This window comes from Equus quagga, chromosome 15 (assembly GCF_021613505.1).
Source record: "Equus quagga isolate Etosha38 chromosome 15, UCLA_HA_Equagga_1.0, whole genome shotgun sequence".
Lineage (NCBI taxonomy): Eukaryota > Metazoa > Chordata > Mammalia > Perissodactyla > Equidae > Equus > Equus quagga.
In genome coordinates, this window is record NC_060281.1 from 18,028,789 (window position 1) to 18,052,097 (window position 23,309).

Below are 23,309 nucleotides of genomic sequence, written 5' to 3' on the forward strand. Positions count from 1 at the left end.
ATACATTGTTTTTTAACCCCAATATTACGTGAAAATATATTTGTATATAAGCATAGAAAACTTGGCAAGGATACAGGTGAAACTATGAACATTGCTTAATTCATAGAGGTGAGATAGGAGAGGAGAGGAGAAACTATTTAGCTTTAACACCACTCTATATGGCTTGCCTCATTAAAATAAGATGGTTTCCAATGGCAACTAAAAATTCTAAAAGGAAGGAAATACAATAAGTGTGCACCTTTTAATACCTGCAGTTATACACGTAGATTTTGGGGAAGTGGTATTGTTTCATTTCTAGACAGGAACAGCTCAGCCTACTGTTAGGCTATTTATGATCTTTAAGTCATTTCAGTCCTTTGTGCTTTCTCATTTATTATTTTATTTCATTTTCCAAACATTCTGATAAAGTGGGCCATATTATACCCATTTTATAATTGAGGAAAATATGACTTGGAAAAGTTAAGCAAATATCCCAAGAGAATGTTACACGTTAGTAATGAGAGAGTCAAGATTTCAATTTAGACCTTTCTGGAACAAAAGTTTATTTTCTGACTCTATATGCTATTCCAAATCCATCATCTTCTATAAAGAAATACGATGCCTCAAGCTCCTGATCACAAAACTTCTCCCTGAATTCCCTCACTTCCTGAAGTCAGAAGCGTCTGGACTTACCTGGAGTGCATTGAGCAAGGAGAAGATAACGTGGAAGGCCAGGGAGCGATCATTGATGACTGTGGCTATTCCGAATCCCCAGGTGAGTCCCAGCAGTGGTGTGAGGATGGCGATATTCTTACTGATTCTCACAATGGCTCTCACTTCCTGGAACATAGAACTGCCAATGGCAGCTCGCTGGGTCTTGACAATCACCAGTGTGACTGTGATGAGGTTTACTGCCACGATGGCCAGAGCTGGGACCACAAAGGCCAGGAGGGCTTTGGTCATGTCCCAATTGAGCCAACAGGCCTCAGGTCGTAGGTAGCCTTTGCCAGGCTCAGTGACTGCAACTGTGACAACAGCAATGACCAAAGGGCACCCATAGCCCACTGAAAAGAGAGATGCCACCAGGACTGACTTGGGCAGTGTATGGAAAACGATCAGGATGCCATAGAGGATCAGGAGAGCCTTGGCAAGCATCCAGAAAAACACGGAAAGGTAAAAGAAATGCACAAAAAATGTTGCTGCCACACATCCATTGTGGTGTGTCATTGGACCACTAAGAAAGGAAGCCACGATGAACCACACATCTGCCATCAGCAAGGTGGCCGCCACGTTAGCGATACACACATGGCGTAAATATGTAATCTCTGTCTTCGTGACTTGGCCCCAGACCAAGGCTTCAATGGACAAGCAAAGGATCAAGCTGCAAACAGAAATGCCCAGGCCTATGTACGTGATGTAAATCAGGATTGGGCTCTCCAAGGTGTGGGGTGACATAAGAATTGAGAAAGAGGTAAACAACTCACTTGGCCTACATTTGCAAACAGCTTGCTGGGAGTTTTCTTGAATCATTTGACAGGCCTGCTGGTCCCATCTGCTCTCCAGAGAGTGCCAGCCAACACACTGCGTCTTCCTCTCCTCTGACTTGCTGATCTTTTCAAAAATCAGTGAGATTCTTTTAAGTTCCTTGGGCAAAATGACAGACAGGACAAGTCCATTCACGGTGACGTTTTCCAAAAGACTGGCTTCTAAGATAGCCCCAAGAGTTGGAAATGCAATGCTGACAACCTGAGTAGGGGAAGGCACCTTCCGAAGTTCATCTCTACTGATCAACACCCTCCCAATGACCTCATTGCTGGTGTCATTCATTCTCATTGAAAAAGTGAAATTCTTTCCAGTGTTGTCTCTGGATATGATGGTGCCCATAGTATGAATGAAGACATCCGATATGTCAATGGGATGTTTATTTATAAATAGCTTTCTTGCAAAGGAATTGATTGAGTGTAGCAGGACACAGCTGCTGTTTCTGTCAGGGATGAAGGTCCAGTTTGAGATGCTTTTGCTGTTAAGAATGTGGTTGGCCATGATGCTGTAACTCTGCCAATGAAGAACTAGCATTAGAATTGCCCTCCTCCTGCTTATGCAATGCCTTCCTATGAGACAGGCAAGTAGGCAGACTTCGCTATGCTCATTTCCGTCATCAGTTCCACTTCACACCTTGGCAAAACTAGCAATTTGCTTACCCTGGCCAGAGTACCCCTTGTGTAATTAACATCTATTAAATCCGAACTGTGTGCAGAACCCTGTACCGGAACAAACCAAATTGGAAATTGATCCAATTCCAAAAGAGGCTGAACCTACTTTTTACTATCCTGTGCTTCAAAGATCAAAAATGAAAGAAATGGATCCAGTTCCATTTCACATTTCTGCAGCGGACATGTATGATTATTTTCTTTGCATTCAGTTATTTCCATTTTAGCAACTTGTTCTGACTCACAAATAAAAGTAAGAAAATCTTTCTCTCTGCAGGACCTAGAATGGTTCTTAGAGGTTTTCAGTAGCCAAAATATACATTGGGAAAGCTTACTCCAACGTCCAATCCAGCACCCAGTAAGTGCTCTCACTAAATGTTTGTTGATTGAATGTGTTCGCTTTTTCCATTCATTTACTCATTCTTCAATGATGATTTATTGAACACTTTCTCTACCAGGCACTGAAGATATTGAAGGGAAAGACATGGTTCTCAGACCCCAAAAAGCTCACAGAATGCTCCAACTAACCTGCATTCCTTTCCTACCAAAATAACACTCTACTGAATAGTCAAGGCCACTCACCCACATCTTTGCCTCATCGACATCTGTCAACAGCGCAGTCGATATGTTGTGTAAGATCTGCACAATGACAGCGATGTTTCCCGGGATCCGGGGAGACTGCTGAATCTTCCTAATCACACAGGAAAAATCCCTCGGACACTTTTGCATCAACATTTCTGTAATGGTCTCCGGCTTCCTGGCATATTGGTCTACTTCCACAAGTCCTCCAAATGGTCGAACCAAATACAAATCCGCCTAAAAAATGTCAAAAAGAAAGAAGTTTTTATGATGTTACTTTTGTTTGAAATGTAAAAGTACCTTTACTAAAGTTTAGGGCAGCCTTATTACACAATTATGCATCGCATAATGTTCTTCTGTCTTACATTTTCAAAGTCACATCTGCTGTAGATTAACTTGCCCAATATTAAGGTGTATGAACAGAAAATGAGCTTGCTAACTGGCTACTCCTTAACACTCTTCCTTCGAAATAGCAACTGTTATCTTTAGCTACCACCTCGGACTCCTTCTGTGTAGATACACTGCATGTACTTCCTGTGCTTAGAGGTAAATTTCCAGAGCCATTTAAGCTTATTTCTACTATTCCTGATGGGCAAAGCATGAGACGTGAGCATATGTTAAAAGTAGAAATTCTGGGGCCAGCCTGGTGGTGCAGTGGTTAAGTTCACCCGCTCAGCTTCGGCAGCCTGGGGTTCTCTGGTTCAGATCCTGGGCGCAGACCTACACATTGCTTATCAAGCCACGCTGTGGCAGGTGTCCCACACACAAAATGGAGGAAGATTGGCACAAATGTTAGCTCAGGGACAATCTTCTTCAGCAAAAAGAGGAGGATTGGCAGCACATATTAGCTCAGGGCTAATCTTCCTCAAAAAAAAAAGAAGAAATTCTGAGGGCTAGCCCAATGGCGTAGTGGTTAACTTCACGCACTCTGTTTCAGCAGCCCAGGGTTCATGAGTTCAGATTCTGGATGTGGACTTACACACCTCTCATCAAGCCATGCTGTGGCAGCATCCCTCATACAAAATAGAGGAAGATTGGCAGAGATGTTAGCTCAGGGCCAATCTTCCTCAAGCACAAAGAGGACGATTGGCAACAGATGTTAGCTCAGGGCCAATAATTCTCAACAACAACAACAACAAAAAAGAAATTCTGAGCTAGATTTGGATAAATCCGTTGGAACACCAAGACAGAAGAATGACTGAAAATAGAGATAGACAGTGTCTCCCACAGATTCTGGCTATGGGTCTCACACTTTAGAGCAGGAGTAGTGAACTGTGGCCTTAGACCAGCTGCCTGTTTTCTGTAAATAAAGTTTTTCTGGGACTCGGCCTGCTCATTCCTGTAAGTATTGTCTGTGGCTGCTTTCACACCACAGCAGCAGAGGTGAGTAGCTGCAACAGAGACCACGCGGCCCACAAAGCCTAAAATATTTACTATCTGGCCCTTTAAAGAAAAAAATTTGCCAACCCTTGCTTTAGAGGACCCCTTTCTGGCCCTTGTCCAGCCTGGCCCTTCACATGGAACAAGGAGCCCACGGGCCTAGAGGCTATGCCTACCCAGAACCCAAGGCCCTGCTTATAAATATTCAGATTCCCTGCTGGACAACTCCACTCCCCCTTCCAGGGCCCTCGTGGGGTTGTTCCCTAAGTCTGTGCTGCCAAGAATGGACCACACCACCAGTTGCTCACCCTAGCCTGAGAGGTGGCAAAGGGATCCCTGCTTTCAGGGTTATGGACGTGTGGCCTTGGCTTTCCACCACCCTCGAGGTACAAGATGGACTCTGGGCTGGGAAGATAACAGAACATATTTTACGTAGCAGTTTGTAAGCTTGACTTAAAGCTCTTAACTGTTAAGATATACGGTCTGTGGGTCTCCAGGAGTATCTTTGTCCCAGTCCCTCAAATTAGGGGTGGGCCTGGTGACAGACACCTGGGGTGGGCAGCCTTTTGAAGTCTGGTCAGGGATTTCAGGTGTAGCATCCACTGGCGCTCCCCCTGGCCTCCCAGGAGATGGGAATGTATGTAGGACAAGAGAAATGCTAAAGCATTGACTCCTCTGAAGGACTCAGGAGCTGAAGCTCAGAAAGGTCAAACCCCTACTAGAAGATGAGAAAAAGAACCAGAAGGAGAGGAAATAACAGTTGACCTGATTTTATTTATTAAAATTTGATTTTAAAAAATGAGGTGCCAGCCTGATGGCGTAGCAGTTAAGTTCACATGCTCCACTTCCGCAGCCCAGGCTTCACTGGTTCAGATCCCGGGTGCAGACCAATATACCACTCATCAAACCATGCTGAGGCAGCATCCCACATATGAAATGGAGGAAGATTGGCACAGATGTTAGCTCAATGACAATTTTCCTCAAGCAAAAAGAGGAAGATTGGCAACAGATGTCAGCTTGGGGCCAATCTTCCTCACCAAAAAAAAAAAGTGTAATTGCTTAAATATATGTGGAAACATGCTAATTTGTTTGACAATGAAGTCTTTCCCTTTGGATCAGCTTCCTTCTCCTTCCTGAGCACAGAAATCACCTGGGGATCTTGATCAAATGCAGATTTGGATTCAGCAGCTCTGGGAGGGGCCTGAATTCTGCATGTCTAAAAGTTCTCAGGATCGGCCCGTGCTGCTGGTCGGTGAAGGACACGTTGAGTATGGAGGCTTTAGGGTATTAAAGCTAAGAGTGAAGTTGGAGAAGTGGGTCATGATAACTCTAGACAGTTCTTCTAGCTCTGACCTAAATAAGCAGGTTCCTTTGTGCCATGAAAGGGTGCGGGAGACTGGAGCACAGACTCCTGGATGCCCAAAGTGAAGTCCATTATCATATAGAAAGAGGACAGGTAGGTGATTATGTATTCATGTACATATTCATGTGCTTACCTTCCACCTGGCCTCAGGCCTTCCCTCTCTTATTGAGCGCAATATGCATTGCTAACTGGGGACTCCACTTTGCAGTGACAAAATGGATGTTACCTCAAAGATGTTGAAGGCAGTAAGAGTCCGGCAGGTGTCCGTGATCTTGTGCCATTTCTTTTGCCTGCATGAAAACCCCATATTTCCCTGAGTGTCTGGAGGGCAGGGTTGAGTGCAGCGGGAATTGTCCACACAGACACCATCGCATACACCTGCGAAAATAGAAGGCGTCAGCATGAGATGGAGAGGTCTGGGCTCTGGGCTACCCCCTCCAGTCACCAAGGTGTCAGCGCAGTGAAGGTTCACAAATCCTGTGGACATCAGGTGTCTTTTCTTTGTAAAGTGGAGGAAGATTGAAACAGATCAGTAATCGTCGTATATTTCAGTGACAAGCTCCTATGGTTTCAAAAAAAATCTCATCCTTAGCTCAAATGTATAAAACAGACAAAAGTGGAACTGTCCCAGCTGAAGTGAGAGGGGAAAGCCCATAGTTGGGTACGTTCTCACAGGAAGGCCACGGCAACCCCCTGGGTACCTTCTGAGATGCCGATAGCTCCCCAGAGGACAGCTTGGAAGCCACGGCCCCTGATGCTCCCTCAGAAACCTCCCAGCTCCAGCACTGTGTCATCAAGGACTTCTCCCAGCCCTGTTCTAGCCTCCACTGCAGTCTGAGTTGGCTCAATCCAAAGGATTTACGGCAAAGAATCCTCAGGCCAGGACGGAGCAGAGCATGCTGGAAGGAGAGGGGAGCAAGAGTCAAAGGCACAACTGAATAGGAGAAAAGTTACAAAAGAGTCCAAATGCAAGCCATCGAGGAGCCCCTTCTGCCACGCCATAAGAAAGAGGGCTGAGAACGGCTCTCTGTTGCAGTAGGTGAACAGTAAGACTTCCATTTGATCAGTCACTGCTGCCAACATACCGTGTGGCCTGGCAGACACCTTATCCTTGTTTTTGCTGGCAGCCTAGAAAGGGAAAATCAAAATGCACATCAAAATCAGTGGATATGCCAGCTCAGCGATTCACTTCAGTCACAGACAACCACACCAACAGTCACTGACAACCACCTCCGAATCAGCTCTGAGCCCAGAACCCCACCAAAAGCTACGACCATGAAGCATGGCCCCATGGCCCCATGGCCCCATTTCCCCTTCCGCCTGGACAGCTTCCTCTCCCGCTGGTACTCAGCAGGAGCCCTCCTTCCAGACCAGTAAAAATGACCTACGTTCTATCCAGGAAACACAGCAGGAGAAGAGGTGGACTTACAGGGAGGTTCACAAAGGTTGAGCTTCAGAATCCCTTGCTTGTACGGGCCCTGCAAAGCCCTGAGAGTCTAGCAATGTTTTCACAGGATCATGTTTTATTAAATTTTCAAAAGCAAAATAGTTTAACTGCCATCTGTTCAGACCCTTATTTTTTGCCTCACCAACTCCCCCTCCTTCAAGCTCTCCCTCATTTTGGAAAGCACCGGAGAGGCTGTAGCTATTAATGGAAACAGCACAAGTAGAAGTTCAGTTGAGGATACATTTAGTTTGGCTTTAATAGGATATACTTATGTAATTTGCAGTCATTTCCTCATTACAACAGGGACATCAACACATAAGTGGCATTAATTCCAAGAGTATTACAATCTGCCACAGAACAAGAGAATCCTAAATGTCATGGATACCTTGCAGCTTAAACCTGTTAGAGGTTTTCCAAAACTTGACACCAGTCTTACGTATTTACATGGCATTACTAATAATGAACTGAGAAGCTGAAAGATATTTTTCTAAATTAGCAATAATAAAAGACAAATTTTATCAGCAATGTTAGAAGAAAGACCAAATAATCTTTCTATTCTCTCTATAGAAAAAAATATTACAAAAATTATTGTCATGCAAATATGCAGCCAAAAATGTAGGGAAAAAATGTGGGTAGTTCATTAATAAAAATATTGTTATTTACTGAATTTATTACTGAATAATGCATAGTTATTGAATGTAACACTCTTCAGCATTTCTAAATTTGAAATTTGTTGTGATTACTTTTCTCATTCTAAGTAGATATTCAGTTTTCCCTTAATTTTTATCTCTACAATTTTGTATTCTTTTTCTTTTTTTTCTTCCTTTTCTTTTTTGGTGAGGAAGATTGGCCCTGAGCTGGTATCTGTACCAATCTTCCTCTATCTTATATGTGGGATGCTACCAACCCATGGTTTGATGAGTGGTGTGTAGGCCTGTGCCTGGGATTTGGATCTGCAAACCCTGGGCCACCAAAGCAGAGCACATGAACTTAACCACAATGCCACTGGGCCAGACCCTTGTATTCTTTTTCTTTAAGGGAGCACCCCCAAAACCTGGCTTCCTGCTATCATGAGCATTCCCATCTCTCCTGATTAGAAGCCCCTCTCTATCCCCTCATCTATATCATACTGGACTCTTCACTGAGGAGCAGTGTCACATTGTGGACAAGGGGTGCTCTCTGGGAGCAGATGGCTGGGGTTCAAGTCCCAACACTGCCACTTGAGATCTTGGGAAAGTTCAACTCTCTGAGCCTCAGTTTCCTCACCAACAAAGTACGGGAGGAACTATCATCTTATAATTGTATGATACCTTAGAACATTTTTATGAGGAATAAATGAGATCATCTACGGAAAACACTTAGAACAAGGCCTGGAATATTGTCAGTGATATTTAAGATTTAACTATCGTTATTCTCTGAACATGAATTTACTGAATGTCTATTACATAAAAAGCTCAAGTTCACCTCTTCCAAGAAATTTTGCCTGATCCAGTTCTAAATGATACATCTTTTCCTATCTGGCTCCTGTAGGATTTATTATCCAACCACTGTACCACTCATTCAATGCTTGGGATATACCCACCTGACCTGTTATCTTGCTATCTAACCTTTTTTATATATGCCTATTATTTTCTCAATTATATTATAAGTTCCTTAAGAACATGGATTGTGTACTGTGCTTCTTTATAACCAAGTAGCTAGTTCTATGTCTTGCACATATGTATATGTATGTATATATACATATTAGCATGCATGTATACACTGATGTAGGGGGGTGGCAGTTGCTGAATCTGCCCGTTTCTGCACCGGAAGTTCACTTTCTAGTGGCTGAGAAGAGCCTTGGTACAATTACTCCACTTGCATTCCAAAATCTAAACCTTTGGGGAAGGAACTGGAAATTCAGTGATTCAGCTGTGTGACTAACAAATGGAATTCACGTCCCTTTCTCCTTCACAATACTGTTTCTCTCTATGCTATCAAGAAACAAGGCTAAATCTTCCATTTTCTCTACCAAATGAGAATTCATGGAGAATCTGAGCTGAGCAGTTGGGATCTGTCCAAGGTGAAGAAGATAACACTGAGGGTTCGTGGAACACAATAGCCTTCGAAGCCCTGATGTAAGACGACATCGCATTTCACAATCAAGAGAGTCAAGGCTTATTATATCCATGGAAGAGTTAAAGGCCTTCTGCTGAACAAGAATGTTATAATAAAATTTCTAGAGTTTCGGAAGACCTTATAGATCAACCAGTCCAACCCCCTTATTTCACAGATAAGGAAACTGAGTTTTGATAAATGAGGTGACTTCACAAGGCCATGCTGGGAGTTCCTCTTAGAGCAGGGACTAGAATTCAGCTCTCCTAACTCCTGCAACACTGCTCTTGCCACCAAGCCAGCCCACGTCCAAGTGGAGAAGGCAGAAGAGGTTGTATAAGGAAGCATAAGCATCTCAAGATGACCTAATCACATCTTGATAGGGCCATGGTTTCCTAGACATCACAATAAAGCACTTAAAAGTGGACAACTCTGGACAATTCTTGGCCCATTAAACAGACTCCAGTGAAGTCACATTATATTAATCAGATATGTGGGCAGAAGGCCACGGTATGCTATTTACTAGGAATTCTGGAAACTCTGCCTTCTTAAGTGAAGGACTTGATTCACTTCTTCCCAGATAATCTGCCAAAGCACAACCACATACAACTCCTTCTGGTCATTTCATTTCTAGGGTGGCATCCTCTATGGGCCACTGTAGCTTCAGATGCCAACAATCCTCAGCCTAATACTGTGAAAAAGACACATGCAAACCAGTGACCTGCTAAACCTGCAGAGCTGCCTGAGGGAGTGGGCGGGTCAGGAGCGGGGTGGCCCGAAGCTCAGCGTCCGGCAATGTGCAAATTGAGAAGAAAAGAATGGAAAGTTCCTGGTAAGGTTATCCCAATTATCAAGAAAACAAAGCCAACCTCCCAAGCTCTGCCTCCTCACCAAGTCCTGTCTTGTGGGGAAATGTGGATGAAAAAACGAAGAGAGGAGACAGTACCAAGCTGTGGGGTTGGGCTACCTCCCGGACAGGTTCTTTCTGGAGGAGTCTCAAATCTCTCCCAGTGTCGGAGAGAAGGGCAGCCATGGAGAAAATTCCCATCTAGGGGCAAACTACTTAGAGGGCAAAGTGAATGTCATTTCGAAACTCCTGGAAAGAATTTCCAAAGTCATTCTTTCATAAGGAGGCTCTTGTTAAGAAGGCACATATTAAAATGGAAAGAGCAGGAACAGAGGATCTGAAGACAGGGGTCCTGGACTTGGCCCTGTAGCTGAGTAGGTATGTGACCTCAAGTGAATCACATTCCACACTGTGGGCCTCAGTTTCGCTATCTAGAAAAGAGGGAATGGGGCTTCACCAGTTGATCTCAAAGCTCCCCTCCAGATCTTGTGGTCAAATAATAATCCTCTCGTCCCAGGAAGCTCAAAATACTTTTATGTCCTTCCCTCTCTCAATAATTCTGTATACCTAATTTTAAATAAGTAACTAATAGAGAAATTAAAATGACTTGTGGTATGAGGGAAAATATTCCAGCGAGAGCCATAGGACTCACTGCCCCACAAATAATACATTGCTACAGACTCCACCCCAGTTAGACCTTGATTAACCATTGACTATCTGAGTCACTCATTGTTCCTTCCAGCCCACCCATGGTGTTCACTATCAAGTTTCTCAATGGAGGTACCATTTTGGTGGGACAATGCTTCATTGTGCCAGACCATTCCTAGGTCCTGCCCACTAAATGCCATTAAATATCTCCCAGTCGTTGTGACACGCATCACCACCTCCACATTTTCAAGTGCCCCTAAGGAAGTGGCACCGCCCTGATTACAAGCAACTGAAAGCTTCACCATCAATGGATGTGGAAAGAAGAGCTTATCACCCTTAAATCATTTGAACTCATGGCATCTCAGGAACTTAGAGAAAAAGTTGATGGGAAAATAGTTGGCAGCTATTGGCTAAAATGGGTTTGGGTCACCTGAGGTGCAGTTTCCTCTGGCTGGACCATTCTACCAACCACTATCTTCTCCCTACACTGCAGCTCAGATAACTGAGAGCTGCCTGACTGATGGGTTTTATTTTCCCCCTGCTCTCCCCACGAGTTCATCCTCCCACCTCCCTTTTCTTACCTGGCATAATGCCCTGCAGGACTCTGTGGGCAAAAGAAACACTAAGCAGTACAGCAAAAGCGTATGAGTCATCATCTTCCACACGGCTGCCTTTCTGGCTTCTACAAAAATAAATGAAAAGACAAAATGTCTCCGATCTGAAGCTTTCAAAGTTCATGCTACTGCAGACCCAGTTGGCTTAGGAGACTGGGTTCTGTCCTTGGTGCTGTCTCCTCAGACTTCTCTGCCCCAGAGGTGGCGTCGCTGAGGTCTCCCATCAATTTCACCAGGAGGCTGCAGGTGTGAGCGCCCGCCGGCGCTGGGAGGCGCAGGTAATTGCTCTGATAACCTCCGCTTCTGCTATGGCTTGCACATGACACCTAATGTGGGAGTCCCTCCAAAGGAAGCTGCCTGCTTGGGTGTGATAAATAACAGCCCGTGTTTGGGGAGCAGGAGAGATGGTTCACTCTCTGGGCCAGGCAGGGCTGAGAAACGTGTGGGTGGCTACAGTGGAAGGCAAGCTGGGGTTCCTATGTGCCAAGTCAGCCTAGAAATATCTTTTGAAGGAGAGTAAGCACCAGGTTTGGTCTATTATCCCTCATTCCCACCCGAGTTTGGAGTTGCATTTTCATTGGTAGGTAGAAACTTTTTCAAAACTGATCTTAGATATAGCCTGTTACTGTTATTTCTGCCAAAACTGATGTCAAAACTATGATGATTCCTTGCCACCTAGAATAGTGCTGGACACACGGTGGGCACCAAATACACTCAATAAAGGAAGAGGAAAGGAGAGAGGGAGGGAAGAGGTCGGGAAGGACTGACGATTTGCTTCAGGGTCTATGCTCCATAGAGGACTCACCTAAGTGAAATGTTTAATATTAAATTTTAATACTTTTCATCCTGAGTGAGATCCTGTTTGAAAGGTTTTTGTTGTTTCTTTGCTTTTAGATGGAAGGATTCAGAAGGCTTGGATGTCATCAACAAAGGCCAGGAGCTTTGGCAATTGGTTGACGTTTGCTATTTGATCATGTTTAGCCAAAAAGAAACAGTCTTTATCCCAACTATGCATAATTCTATAGCAAACCATGCCATTATTTTAAAGACGAGGCACAGATGCATTCTTTAATTATGTTTCCTGCACTGAAATACTTACCTAGCTGAAATTCCACTGTAATCCAAAGTTTATTTAAAATGTTTTGCGTTGCCTGTTTCAGCCTGTTAATGCAGTTTTCTGAAGGTCCATAGTTTTTAAGCAAAGGGGTCACTTTGTTACTCATCACTTTTAAATGTATTTAGCAGCAACACAAATGGATGCACAATTTCAAGTAAATTGTAGTCATGTTTGGAAAAAATTAAAACCACTGATGAATTTGTTGACACAATTCTCATAAAATTTGAGCATAAGTCCATGTTTCTCTGAATCACATTAACTTTATATTAAAATTCTCAACATACAGAATGTTGTTTCTCTTAACTAAAACTAGTTTTAAAAATGATTAAAGAATGACACAAGATAACAAACGTTCATAGAGTTAGCACTACTCAGCCCAGACACTTAAATAGATTTTTTTTATTTTTTCTTATTTTTCTTATTTTTTTTGCTGAGGAAGATTTGCCCTGAACTAAAATCTTTTGCAAAATAAAATCCTCTGCTTTGTACGTGAGTCACCATCAAGGTGGCCACTGATAAACTAGTGGGATACGTCCACCCTCCGGGAACCGAACCCAGGTTGCCGGAGTGGAGTGCACTGAACTTAACCACTAGGCCACCAGGGCTGGCCCTCAAATAGTTTTTTTTTTTTTGAGGAAGATTAGCCCTGAGCTAACATCTGCTACCAATCCTCCTCTTTTTTGCTGAGGAAGATTGGCTCTGAGCTAACATCTGTGCCCATCTTCCTCAACTTTATATGTGGGACGCCTGCCACAGAATGGCTTGATAAACGGTGAGTAGGTCTGCGCCCACGATCTGAACCAGCAAACCCTGGGCCGCCGAAGCAGAACACACAAACTTTACAGCCACACCGCCAACTCAGCCCCTCAAATAGATTTTTTAAAAAGGAATGGGGGAGGAGTCGAATGATTAAATGAGGTCATCAAATCAAGATGAAAACTATTCTGTTTGCTTAATGTTTTAAGGTGCTGTATTGAAAAAATCCTTTCTTTATTTTATTGTCATTTTGTTTTAAATTTTAAATATAGTTATGTTTTAATTCTTACCAAAATGCTTTTTGATTATTACTAAAATTATGTTTCTATGTACGGCAAAGTGAGGACTTTGTGTTTTACGTGGCAATCACCTTCACTAGACTTTGCAGTTTGGCCCTTTTGACCGTTATGCTGCTACCTGGAGCCCAGCATTTTCTAACACCATCTTTACTGCTCAGGGCTGTCTGGTCGTGGAAGAACTGAGGACCACAACGCTGGAGTCCTGTCTTTCCCCAAGTTTTTTCTCAATGCATTTAACTAGAAGGAACATTTTTCTCAAGTTGGCTTTTCTTGTATTTCACTTATAAAACTCATTGCTCTCTAAATAAAGTGGCGTGTTTTAATCTGGACTTAAGTAAAATCATTTTTCTTCCAGATTTGTTGCTATGAAGCCATAGTCATTTGCCCTTTTTCCAGTTCCGTGAAAGCAGAAAGTCTAGAAGAAGCCAAACAGTTTAGTGGCAAAATATGAATCCAGCATGAATCCAGTCTTTTAACCACCCACCCCCTCATCCACCCGCCTCAGCCTCCTTCCTCATTTTCTTTTGAAAAGCCACAGGTCCCTGAGGGTTCAGACCTCCTTCCCCCAGCTCAGCCCCACTCCTTTCTGAAATTCAGGAGTAGCTGGAGCGCAACTCTGGAAATGTTGATTTCACATAACCCAAGACAAAAATTTCGTTACAAACATTCATTTCAGAAAAGGCTTACCTCCCAAGAACATGCAACCTGAAAAAACAGGCACCGCATGTGATTCACACCAAAAAAACATGAAGCAATTACATCCGCACCAAAATTTCACCAAGTAAAATGTGCCAAATACAAAGTCTTGGCATTTTTTTCTTAATTAAGAAAATGCCTCCTCCCTCCCTTATAAAAAGAAATAAAAGAACGGTGAAGTATTCCAGTACAGTGACTAGATCTGCAAAGAGATAATATTTCCAACCCTCCAACCCAGAATGTTTTCCCATTCTCTGTTGTCTGCTTCCCAAATCTGAAAAAGGTGCTTAAGATGTTAATCTATGTGTTTATTCAATGAACATACAATGAGCTCCTCGTTTCCAAGCCATGTCCTAATAGCTAGAAATTAAACCGCCACCAGGATGACTTCTTTCCCTGTTTCCTCACACCTCCGGGAAGTCACAGTCTAATGGGGTCTCTGAAGCACCGCAAAGGGGTTGGTGGGTTGGATGGGGTTTGCTCCCTAGAGATCTGCAGACCCTCAGAGTCAAAGCTAGTCAAAAAGACATGACAGGAAGCATTCCAAAGTTCCAGACTCCACAAAACAATTCTCATCTTTGTTCACAATTTAATTTCGAAATCTCTCTTCCTATCTCTATTAGAATTCCTCCACTCAAATATCATATGGTTGACCAGCAGCAGGCACAGCTCACTGACGAAAGACAAAGTGGGCAGAAAGAAAACATGGCAGCTGCATGCTGGGACATGTTCTGTATATGGCCCCATCAGAAACAAACATTTGCTTGATTTAAACATACACTCACACACACAAGTGATAGAGACCAGAGCAATTTTATAGGGTGGTTTTGCTAAAAAGCTCTACAACTGTAACTCTTAAATCTTGATTAGGAAAAAAAGAAGGTAGTGGAATAGCAATCACAGCAACCACAGAGGAAAACAGAACTCCAGACAGAACTTTATCAGCCACCCAGGAGTATTTCAACCGCCAGCTTTGTCAGCTGACAGTCTGCGGCTGCTACTTGCATAATTAGGTTTTATAGAGATTTGCTGAGGCTTCCAGTGAGATCCACAAAATGCGATTGAAGTTCCCAGACAGACTGTGGGAATACACTTCAGATGATCTCAGGGGTGGACGCTTCCATAGCATCATTTAGCCATCCCACTGTTTCGTCTCTAGTCAGTAGCCAATCGCATCCCTCCTGCCTGAATGCAGACATTATGGAAGGAAAGAGGAGAATAAAACAAACAGTCACCGTCCGCTTACTCTGTGTCTGGTGCTATGTCTACACTAGCGCTTGTAATGCCATCAATTGTGAAGTGACTTCCACAATTTTCCAAAATTGAGGGTCTAAAAGTTGACCCTGACCAACCTCACAGGTACTAAGTGACGTGTTTGAGATTTTAATCCAGGTCTGTGATTTTTTCCCAGTATGTCCTGTGGCTTTTCTGAAATAACAAATAGGTGATCTTTGAATGGGATTATTTCTTCCAGAACATTTTCACATATAACCTTCACCTTGACATCATAAAAATGTTATGAGTTAGGCAGAGAAGTTATCATTTTGCCTTTTTTATCAAAGAGAACGTTGTCCAGAGAGTAAGTGGCTTACCCAAGGTCACACCTCACGTTATTGGAAGAACTAGACTCTTCTGACTCCTGATACAGGGCTCTTTTAACTACATCATTCTGTCCCTATCCGCGTTGGAGATGTAAAAAGGCTGATGACCATCTCTAGAAAAAAAAATATATATATATATATATAATAGAGAGAGAGAGAGAGAGAGAGCTAGGTTTAAATGAGCTTAAAGAAATTTACAAACTGAGTAGAACTGCCTTCAGAATTCCTTCTGTCTTTATCCTGTGTCATCTCCCATGCTGCGCTCAGGGTCCCACTTTTGGCTCCAGTCTAGTATCTCCCTCTTTGGACAAAGCTCCTCTCCCCTGAAGCAGACTTTCCCACATCAAGGGCCACCCTTCTTGGGTCTTAGACTTCTAGAATTCCTCTGACTGCCAAGAAGGAATAGCTAACTAATCAGATAAGCTGACAACCAGTCATGTGAAAATGAATACTAATGGTTTTGTGCTTTAGTCTTCCCGGGTGAGTGTACATTTTAACAGGGATTTTCTGGAGGGAACCTCTCCAACGGTAGGAAGCAAAGGCACCCAAGTCAATGGGCCAAATTCTTGGGAGCAAAGGATGACTCTCTATGCCCCAAATCACACCCACAGAACCACCTACCCATACATTTAGGCAAGCCCTTAGTTTTCTCCAGAAGTGCAGTTTTTTAAACTCTAAGTCATTTTCATTGGTTCCCCTGAGCCTCGGTCAGTTCTCTGAACCTCTTTTGAATTGGATACTTTCCTCTCTCTGCCTGCAGGTTTCATGCAAAGCTGAGTAATGGCTGATTACTCATACCCGAGAGGTAAACAGTAAGCAGGGAGGAACATGTGCGGATGGCATCGATGTCGGGCGCTTGGGAAAGGTGTGCCCCGAGACTCACCTACCTCATGAGTCACCACAAAACCAAAGAGAGAATGTGATCTGACAGTCAGAGGCTGCCAGGATAAATTAAAGAGATTCTGAAAGTATGCAAAATTGGACAGGAATGCTACGAAATCAGGTAAACCCAAATTATTGTTGCACTGCAGCACCTCTGAGACTCTATTACACAAAAATAACCTGAAATGCTGAAAAAAGCATGATATGCAAGTTTGCTGATGGCACTTGTATGTACAGTAGCAAAAACAGAATGTGGAAACGGTATAAATGTCAAACAAGAATAAAGCGGATAGTAAAATATGATAAATTATGATGAAGGAATATTATGCAAACATTAAAAACAAAATTTCTGAAGAAGTTTGATAATATATTAATATGACATAGTAGTATCATAGTATATAATATAATTTTATAATATTAATGGGAAAATTGGTCAATAAGATGCTCTCAGTATAAGATGCACATCCATAGAAAAACACTAGTGGGATTTCTCAGTTAAGATGCCTGATTGGAAATGAATCATAGAATGTTCCCCCAACACTAACAAAATATTGAAAATCAGCAAAAACTTCACAAATTGCAACAAAATGAGTAAAGGGGGAGGACTTAAGGAAATAACTTCAAAAATTCTTAAAGGAAAGAAATTGAACTTGTTGAGGCCGAGCAGACTGTAGACGCAGAGTGCAGCTCCTAACCTTTATCCTCCTTTTCTCTTCTCCTTTTAGTCAAACTATAGAGTAGAAAAGAAATCTTCAGAAATCTCATCGATACCAGAAATCTAGAGAGAAACAAAATGTGAGAATCCTTTTGTTTTTCCTTTTCTAACTGGAGAATTTTTCAATTGGATGTTGGGGATACTCTGTAAATGGGGAAAGGAACAGTGAGACTGACTGATGGACATGAAGACTCCAGAGCTATCCGCGGAGTCAGAGAAACACTCCAGAGCCCAACAACATCTGCTATTGGTGTGGACCACCAGGAAAATGGAGTCAATTCTGGTACAGGGCATTTAACAAAATGTCGGTAACAGAGAACTGAGCCCAGGTGGGCAGGTGGCTCTTCAGTTGCACCCCACCCCCCACCAGACTTATTCTCTGTCCTTCTACATTCTACTCTCTGCCCCAAGTAGCTGACTTCTGCAGACTGTCTTGCCTCTGGCTTTCACTTGGATTCTTCCGATGGAAGTCATCATCAGGAAATTAGAAGGTGAGAGAATAGGGAGTTTTGGGGACAGATTCCCCTTTTTCTCTCCCTCTGTTGTCACAATCCTAGTAGTGACTGCTCTCCTCTGACTGCATTTCCTGTTGGGCATTCTCTCTTCCAGGCTGCAGTGCCCACCAGGCTCCCAGAATTCCCTCCTCTTGCCTCTTGAGATCTAGGGAGAGACTGCTATGGGTCCTCTGGTTCTTCCCTTAGCCCTGCCTGCACCTCTATAAAGAAATTCTTTATTAAATTCTCTTCAGTTTGTTCTTTTCAGCTAGATGTTTTTCAGGTAAATCCTTTCGTGAATGCTGGCTATTTCTAGCCAGGAACTTACCTGACACACAGGGAATAAGGGCTGCCACTGAGCTCCTCCTCCCACCATTCCCTTAGACCACAGAAAAGTGAACAGAGCAGAAACCACCCACACCTCGAGCCATATTGTGGCAAAAAATGAAGTAATGTCACACATGGAGTTAGGCGAGGCAAGAAGTCACCTGCTGCGTATCAGAGCAATTTAAGCATGAGCAAGATAAAAGGAAATGCATTAAAACATCACAAACATATTATGGAGAAACGTTTTGAAGAAAAACACAAATAACAAGCTTATGAAAGATGGTCATAAAAGATCTCTCTCAACATAAAAGATAATCTCTCTCTCATACACACACTCACCCAAACACACACAATTACTTCAAGCTATAAAACAAATTAATATGACATGATTTTTTTTATTACACATGAGCTTCAAAAAGAAATGATACAACACATTAAGATAAAACCCCAAAGATTAACATAATATCAAGAAATTCATAAATTAGGAACTTCAGACAACAAAAAATAGCAATAATAAAAAGTAAAGTAATAAGATAAAGGAAAGACCTGAGATAATCAAGTAGAAATGCTGATAAAGACAAAGAAATGCAAATAGAGAGAAGGTAACAGAAATGGAAGACAGACAAAGAGAATCCAAAGTAAGCATAAGGGCAGCCCCGAAGAAGAGCACACACAAAGCACAACCAAAAATAAAAAATTGTCCTCAGATATGACACAAGAGCATTTCCTTGAAATTTAGAGGTTTCTTTATTTTTATTTCATTTAAATAAGATTAAATTTAGTAATTTCACTTAAAAATAGGAAATACAGCATAATTGCCTCTTCATAAGTGAATTACTTTCTGCTTTTCTTTGTATCTATTAACCTATCTATCATGTTCTTATATATGACACGTATACACAGAAAAATATCTGGAATAATATTTAATCATTAGCAACGGTTGTTTGTAGGTAGCAGAATGGGAGTTGGTTTCTTTTAGTTTTATCCTTTAAATTTTCTCCTCTCTTTGAATTCTTTTATAATAAGCATATAATTATTTCTACTAAAACAAAAGAGTAGTTTAAAAAGGAGGGAGTAAGCAACAGACTGGAACCAAATGGCAATATGTTAACAGCAGGTCATTCTGGAGGTGGGAATGTGGATGATTTATTATTCTCATATTTATACTCAAGGTTTTTCTAATTTCTAAATGCTATTTTTTTAAAAGGAAACATAAAACACTGAAAAGACACCAGAACGCTAGCAACTACAAACAAAAAGACAATAATTTTCCACATACTCTTCTTTCCATATTCTATGTTTTCTACAAATAATTAGATTTATAATTAGAAAAAATAAACTTTTTAATGTTGTGGTAGGAAGAGCATAAAATAAGTTGAAAGTCAAAGGATCTGTGTTTCCCCCCAATTCTTTCATGATCTGTTTTATGAAATTTAGCAAGACACTTAACTCCTTTGGGCCTCATTTCTTCATTCATTCATTCAGAAAATGTTTACCCTTGGTCTGTTTCATTTAAGCAAAATTTAGGCTCCAGAGATGGGTATGAAAACAAATAAAACATGTTCTGGCTCTTCAGGAACCTACAATCTAGTTAAGGAAGACAGAAAATATAAATGGTATAAATTAATGCCATAGGCATCCTCCATGAGGTATGCAAAATATACTTTAGAAACTGAGGGAACATCGCAAACAAGGTGGCATTAGGTGTGGATCTTGCCAGGAGGCAGGAAGAACAATATTCCAGGCAGAGGAACAGCAGATCCAAAGCCAGAAGTATGAAACAGCCAGGCATGTTCAGGGATAACTGGGAAGGTCACGAAATTGGAGCATCAGGTATGTGATAGGAACTTGAACTATGTAGCTCCTCAGATAAAGGTATCTTGATGGCAAGGTGAGGAGTGTTCAGTGCCACTATAAAGCAATGGGATTCTTCCCTAGATGATGAGAAGCCAACATATCCTTTAATGGCAGGCTCAGATTTCCTTTTAGAAAGATAATTCAGCCAAGAATGGAGAGGGTAGGTTAGAAGGCAGAGACGAGAGCCAGGAAGGCAGTGTTCCTTAGTCCAGGTGAACACTAACAAGGACCAGAGGCATGGGCATGGTGAGGTCATGGATTCAAAAGACATCGTGACCAAACAAGCAAGCAGAAGGGGTGAAAAGGAAAATACTATTAAAAGTTAGGTTTGGAAGAGTAAGCAAAAGTTTAGGAAAGAAAGCACATGTGAAAAGCGGCAAAGAAAAAGATGATGTTGACCTTTCTAGAGTAAGCATCTGGGTGAATTTTGATGACATTGATCAAGAAAGGAAATAAATACAGAAGGAGAAGGAAGTCTGGAAATGAAAAGAAATAAGTGAGAGAGTTGGCTGATATTTACGCAGCATATAGCTGGAAAAATTAGTCTCAAGATTAAGCACCGTATTTCCATTAATGCAAGTTTTCTCCTGAAGCATGTCTACCATCATTCAGATTTCAATAGACTTCAGAATCTTTTTTATCTATGGAAGTCATGTTATTATCATGATCACAGAACATTGGGCCAACACACTTCACACTTCTGCAACAGCCAGCCCAGAATTTCATCATTCACATGAGTGAAGACTCAGAACTGAAACAGCCCAGCAGGAAAATGTCTAATAGTTATAAGTAACTGTTATAAGATAAAAATATGTAACAGTTTCATTGCTTAAGAATGATTTCTGAACTACGGATGTCTCTAAAAGCATGAAATTTGAATATATAGTATAAATCCTCATAATTATGCTCATTGATGAGTAATAATTCTATTGCCTTTTCACAAAATGAGAATATTAAAGTGAGAAATTTTAAATAGCATCCCTGCTGGGACCAGCATGGCAATCAAGAGATTAAAAATGTGGCCCTCTTGACTCAGTGCCTTATTAATGACATTAAAATATATATACCCACTCAACTAGAGATATTTTTTAATTAAATCACGAGTTGGAGTTTCAGATTACTCTTGAAATAGTTTCACGATTTTTTTTGTGAACTTTAGCTCCATCTCATTTGACAGTTGGTAGTCTCTTATTTATATTATATATATATGAAAATAATTATTCATAACTCATACATATGGAAGAGCCATGAATAATTATTTTTTAAATATAAAACATAAAGAGGAAAATGTTCCAAAGTAGATCTTCAAAAATAAAACAAACAATATGAAAACAAGGAACCATCTAACTCTTAAACCTGAATGAATACTGCCCTCCTGTTCAGTTCTACGGATTGGAAAAAGACACTTTTCCTCCTTGGTTCCTTACATTTCACGTTCTTTCTTGTGTTACATTCCTTTTCTCTATATTCACTTTACTTCCTGCTTGAATGCATCTTTTCAAACTTCTTTTACTGAAGATCTCTGAGCGGTAAACATACTGTTATTTTACTCTCATTCTGGATAATTAAATGAATGAGTAAATGATCAAGGCATCAATGTTTCTATTCAAAGGGTGATTTGTTTACATTTTGGTCCTTGGGCAGGAAGAGACTTTTGCGCCAAATAAGTTTTGAAATGGCTTTGATGGAGTGAGACCCCAGAAAGAGGACAGCAGCCACGGAGAACTAAGACAGAGGGCTCGGAAAGAGACAGAGCATCTCAGAGGCATGGCCAGCGTTTTGGAGGGAAGCAAGGCCTTCTGGATAAATCAGTTGAGGAAGAGTCAGTACTCTAAGTCTAAATCTACGACAAGTACACAACGATCGTGATGACTGTGTGTAGCAGTAGACATTTTACAGTCATGAAACTGGGTAGGCACAGATGTAACTGGTTTTTGCACTCTAACTGAATTTAATCAGCACTAGGAGCCCTTATCTGAACCAATGCTGGAAAATTTGCCCATAAGGTAAACTCATTGACTTTCAGTTTAAAGCATGTCTCTTTCAATCAACTGGGCATCTGTTCCTTCTTTCTCTCTTCTTTTCTCCCCGAGGATGATAGCCTGGCATGAGAGAGAGGCGTGCAAGGATAAGCCGCCAGCCACGCTAGCTTCTGCTGGTCTTTGGGCCTCAGTGCTCAGCCCTACTTTGCCCACATGGAAACATCTGTGTCCTACTCTCCTCTCTGGTAGTCGGGTCCACAGAGATCACACTAATTATTTTCTCAATGGTCAAAGACAGTCCAGGTCAGGGTCAGTCTCTGCAACTTCCAGGGGCATGGGAAACTGGTTCTCTATCTTCATGCATTCTTCCTCCTCTCTCTTCCTGCTCTGATTCCTTCAGACATTCCAGAGTCTTTCTCTCTCCTAAACTCCAGTTCTTGCTGCAAGAAGCCCCATTTTCTTTTTAGAACCAGCTGGAAACATGTCATGGTTCAGCTATTCTGCATCAGCATTATGCATCTACCGCTTTCTCTCACCAATGCCATCCTCCCAAAGCACAGAGACTCCCTGGTCATCGGCAATCCAATGTCCCTGGAGGTAACAGGACCTCCTGTGGGTGACTCAGGGTGCATGGAGCACTGAGTTCCACAGCCTTAGGGACTATCACAAAAGATGTCCATGCCCAAGCTTGCACAGAAGTGACAGTGTCACTCTCTTCCAGCTACAAGACACTTTGAGACTGCTTAAGACTCAGAATTCTTGCCAGGTCCTTGTCCAGAGGCAGCCCCTTCAATGACAAAACTGAGATCGAATTTCCTGCAACACAATAGTAGGGGGCGGTGTAACCCAGAGCCTACTAACTGATTTAGACAATTTCTTTATGGAAAAGTGAAATTTTAAAGACCAGATGTGTAAGGGAGTAACTGTATGCCCTGCTACAACTGGACCATTATGCCTAGAAGTGACCTTTATTAAAGGTATTTATCAGTACACATTACTTCATGCATAGCAACTTGTAAGGCCTGCTCTGATATAAAGAGTTTTTGTTTTTGTTATTAAATATATTTAATTTGTATGAGTTTTTTAGACTCCTTAGGTGATATTAGTATACAAAATTGAGAACAACCCCAGGTGCTAGTAATACATTATTGAGAAAAACCCAGCTACATAAAGAAGAACAAGGCCAAATGAAGCAGATACACCAAGAAGAACAAAGACTAAAAAGTTCTGGTGACACTCGGGGTTCTGTATTTCATGCCATGGGCTCTATGAGGTACCCTAGCATCGTTATTATAAAATCACCTTAGGGGTTTAAAGTAATGTGACTTAGGAGCTTGTTCAGTGCGATCAAAAGACTCAGGAATAATATGCAGAGGCAATAAGAGTCTACAGCCTCAATGCTAAATAAAACCAGAGAGTTTA

General features: G+C 41.8%; 1 protein-coding gene across 14 annotated transcripts in view; it reads right to left on the minus strand.

Moving 5' to 3' along the window:
* Positions 1–23,309, minus strand: part of ADGRF2 (adhesion G protein-coupled receptor F2) — a 39,590-nt gene that overhangs the window by 14,450 nt on the left and 1,831 nt on the right. For 10 of the 14 annotated variants that reach the window (XM_046640580.1, XM_046640581.1, XM_046640570.1 and 7 more), the window contains exons 2-6: positions 11,129–11,229; positions 6,597–6,639; positions 5,738–5,889; positions 2,772–3,005; positions 673–2,034 (exon numbers count right to left, since the gene is read on the minus strand). In XM_046640580.1, the coding sequence (XP_046496536.1) occupies positions 673–2,034; positions 2,772–3,005; positions 5,738–5,889; positions 6,597–6,639; positions 11,129–11,203 (1,866 nt within the window). In that variant the 5' untranslated portion in view covers positions 11,204–11,229. Of the gene's footprint in view, positions 1–672; positions 2,035–2,771; positions 3,006–5,737; positions 5,890–6,596; positions 6,640–11,128; positions 11,230–15,621; positions 15,744–17,207; positions 17,291–23,309 lie in introns of those variants that run through there. The other 4 variants (XM_046640572.1, XM_046640573.1, XM_046640582.1 and 1 more) reach the window with 4 other exon arrangements.